The following is a 3,927-nucleotide window of genomic DNA, read 5'->3' on the forward strand; positions in this document are numbered from 1 at the left end:
TTATAAAAAAAAGAACGAATGATAGGCAAACGATGCCATGAACCAAGGAACATCACACCTATTAAAGGTGACAGAGACAAGGACCATTCCCCAGCGCTGATTGACAGAAAGCCTTCCCCTAGAAGTGACACCCTGCAAGGTGACTTCTAGCCTCCTGAACTATGACAAAATTCCGGTCACGTCCAGCCACAGCAGCCAGTCCCTAGCCCACTGACACTCCCATCACTTTCTTACCTTCACACTGAGTTGTAAATGTTCATAAATTAAATCAAAAACAGGACACATAAACTATAGTTCCTCATCTAAGCAGACGGTTTAGATGTTGGTAAGAACCATCGAGTTGGTTCCAACTCATAGCAATCTTGTATAGGTTTTCTGAGGAGTGGCTGGTGAGCTTGAACAGATGACCCTGTGGTTCAAACTGATTTTGCATTAACCCACAGCACCACACCAGGACTCCAATTAGACAGCTGATCAATGTTAAAAAATGAATACATTCTTTTACCTTGTCACTTAGTCTTTTTTTTTTTTGCAAAAGTTTTCCAGTTCAAAGAAGGTATAAAACCTTATAACAACATTTCTACAATTAGATGAATGCTCCCCATATCTCCCACCCAACACTACAGTTTTACTTGGAAAAAAAAGAATCCATAAATTTCTACTGACATCATTTTCTTTAAAGTGGCAAAATTACTAAGAACTAGCTAGTACATGAACTCCTGGTGTGGTGCTGTAGGATCAGCACTGGACTGTGAACCACAAGATGGGCAGTTCAAATCCACTAGCTACTCCTCAGAAACCCTATTCAGGGTCACTAAGAGTTGGAACCAACTTGGTGGCACTTAACAACAATAGCTATTACATGATTATGTTGAATAATTACTAAGAGATTATTCTATTCATTTAATCTTTTAGCAGAAATAGTACTATAACCTTGACTAATATAAACAAGTAGTATCTCTAACGCTAACTTAAAAGTTAAATAAAAATACCTGTTCCAACAAATGGATCAAAGACAATATCATTTTCTTTCACTTTTCCATGATTGGCCATGATGAATGATAAACCAGCATCCATGCTTGTATTTCCAATATAATGTCTCTTTTTGACACTATATGATTCAATAAGCTCCCTCTGTCCATCTGCAATCTAGATCAAAGATATTTTTCAAATTAGTATAAACACTCAGAAAAACATGTGACAATCATTCACAATAAAACCAGTTTGGTTTTTTTTTTTTAAATAAGAACCTCTTACCGTTTTTTATTGCTTGGTCCTTTGAAAACCTATGATTGAAGGAGTTAGGAATACCTACCTTCTAGTTCTTGACACCTTTCCATTTACTATGTTTTGCAAAGCAAATATCAACTGGATTGGAATGCAAGTATTCCAGGTGTTCACAGTAAATAAATTTGGTTTACCCCAAATGACATTATTCTATAACATAAACCACAGCTCCTATTTCCCTCCTAAAGCCTCCAGGGATCAGAACTGCTCTGATCTGTAATTCTATTTCTTTTCTATTTTCTTTCAGAAAACCTAGGCTGGAAAACTACCCAAATGAGATTTTTCAACCATCACAGAACTCTACCTTTCCTCTGTTTTGTTTAAAAAAAAAAAACCAGTTGAGAGTTTTTAATAAGTCTTGTTTTAATGTTTCCTGGGACATCATCTTCTCCTGGAGTCCTATATTTAACAAGCTCCTTGAACTTCATAGAAACCTTTGCCAAAAAAAATTAATAACCATAGCCACATACTCTTCAGTGATTTTAATCTACCATATAGTAGCTCTCATTCTGCAGCTACTGTAAAAGCTCTACAGCTGAGTCATCAAGTTCAGCTTTTAAACCTAACAGTAAACGAAGAAAGAACAATTGCTTACTCCTGTGTAGTGAATGACTTCATATGTCTCTTCTACCCACAGTCTTTGTAACTCCCACAAAACAAGTCTTCCTGATGCATGTGTGGGTAAGAGAAGGTGGGAGCGAAACTAATAAGATGGTATGATTTCACTGTGAATGATTGTCAACAGTGTTAAACGGGATTGCAAAACCATGGAACTCTAATATGAGTATAAAATGAGCCATCTCAGAAGCAGAAACAGGAATGTCACTACCATCAAGGAAGAAAAACCACAGGAGCAGAACATGTTGTTTAGACTCCAAGGTCCCTATACATTGAACCTCCTCAACCCAGGAACAGAAAAATGTGACACCACCGGAGTGGCAGAGGAGCAGGTGCTCAAAAACAAAGCCCAGAGCACAAGACAAAGCAATGGGGTTCCCAGCCCATGGAGCAAGTAGAGCTGAGTGACTGTGGACTTGAAGTTTGCTTGGAGAGGGAGGTGCCCCCAGGTACTTAATTGGGGGAAAGCTAGGTTTGCTGACCCCAGAGCTAGAGCCAAGTTGCTTCAGGCTGAGGCTTACGGTGATATGGAGTGTTTTTTGGGCACGTATTAGCAGTCCTAAAACAGCTTTGTAACAGGGAAGATGTCAGGCCAAGGGCCAGACGCCTTCCTGTGGGCACAGCAGAGAATAGGCTGTCCAGACTGAAAGAACCATGCCCTGGGCATTGTCGGATCCTGCCTTGTAACCCTGATAAACTCCTAACACTGAGTTCTGTGTGGGCACTACAACAAATGATTGAACCCACCTGAGTAAAGAGGGCTGTGGGAGACAAAGGTGGGATCATTTTTTGCACTTACCCATCTACCAAAATAAATATTATGTGGATTCTCAGGAATGTGGTTTGGGTCCAAACCATAATCCTCCAAAATGGAGAATATATGCTGTGGTTTCTTTAAATTCACTTTTCCTTCAAATGGCAGAAATTCCAGTGCCTGAAAAATAAAAAGAACTCTAATGCAGTACAAAAAATTTTAAGGCAGAATGATGCTTATCTAATAGTACCTATACTGCAAGTCTGGTGTTAGCAGTAAATAAGACAAAACATGTAAAATCCTCAGCATAAAACATGATACAAAATAAGCAAGTCACAGACATTAGATATTCTATGCCAACAGTGATTAGACTAGATTAAGTCCATAGGATTTCTGTTAAATTCACTTACATCTATTCGTTTGACTTTTTCTTCTTGTGTCAACGTTTTATTAAATGTGTGAATCTTTATTTTGTATGTAGAGTCTGAATGCAGATATGGAACCTAAAATAAAAGCAGATTATTTATTCTAAGCTTAGTAATTTGACAGTATCTGCAAATATATCTATATAAATATTTCAGTACTCACCATCTTCTCCACAGGGTACTTTTTAAGAGAACTGTACAGCTCCTCTGGAGATTTTCCTTGACCCCATAGTTCAAATATAGACCTGGGGAAAAAAATGATCCATACTAACCTCAGTAAAGAAATTAGTTCACACAGTAATACTTAACAGTTTTTCACTAGTTCTTTATGCTCAACTCACTAAAATAATGATTACTAATCCTTTCTATTCTCCTCCAACACCGTAACCCAAAAGCACTGGAGGAGAATATTGAAAGTGTCATGGGCTACCAAAAGAACCAATAGATCTGTTTTGGAAAATTGCAGCCAGAGTGCTCCTTGGAGGCCAAGAAAGCCAAACTTCGTCTCTCATACTTTGGACACATTGTCAGTAAGAACAAGTCATTGGAGAAAGATATCATGTTTGGTAAGGTGGAGGGTCAGAGAAATAGAGGAAGACCCCAACAAGATAGACTGGCCAAGTGGCTTCATCGATGGACTCAGGCATGGCAACAGTAGTGACGTTGGCCCAGGATCAGGCAGTATTTTGTTATGCTGTGCATAAGGTCACTATGATGTAGTACCGACTTGATGACACCTAACAACAACAACAATCCTTTCTCAGCTATAAAAGAAACCCTGGAAGTAATACAGCTTAGATCCAAACCACGCATGAACTTTACACAAGAGAGAAAATTCAATAC

At 38.5% G+C, this 3,927-nt stretch overlaps 1 protein-coding gene across 1 annotated transcript in view; it reads right to left on the reverse strand.

Moving 5' to 3' along the window:
* Window positions 1-3,927, reverse strand: part of TRMT11 (tRNA methyltransferase 11 homolog (S. cerevisiae)) — a 93,598-nt gene that overhangs the window by 63,688 nt on the left and 25,983 nt on the right. The window contains exons 4-7 of the mRNA XM_006834730.1: window positions 3,248-3,329; window positions 3,070-3,162; window positions 2,705-2,839; window positions 993-1,149 (exon numbers count right to left, since the gene is read on the reverse strand). Of these exons, the coding sequence (XP_006834793.1) occupies window positions 993-1,149; window positions 2,705-2,839; window positions 3,070-3,162; window positions 3,248-3,329 (467 nt within the window). The remainder of the gene's footprint in view (window positions 1-992; window positions 1,150-2,704; window positions 2,840-3,069; window positions 3,163-3,247; window positions 3,330-3,927) is intronic.

Source organism: Chrysochloris asiatica, unplaced genomic scaffold (genome assembly GCF_000296735.1).
Source record: "Chrysochloris asiatica unplaced genomic scaffold, ChrAsi1.0 scaffold00013, whole genome shotgun sequence".
Taxonomy (NCBI): domain Eukaryota; kingdom Metazoa; phylum Chordata; class Mammalia; order Afrosoricida; family Chrysochloridae; genus Chrysochloris; species Chrysochloris asiatica.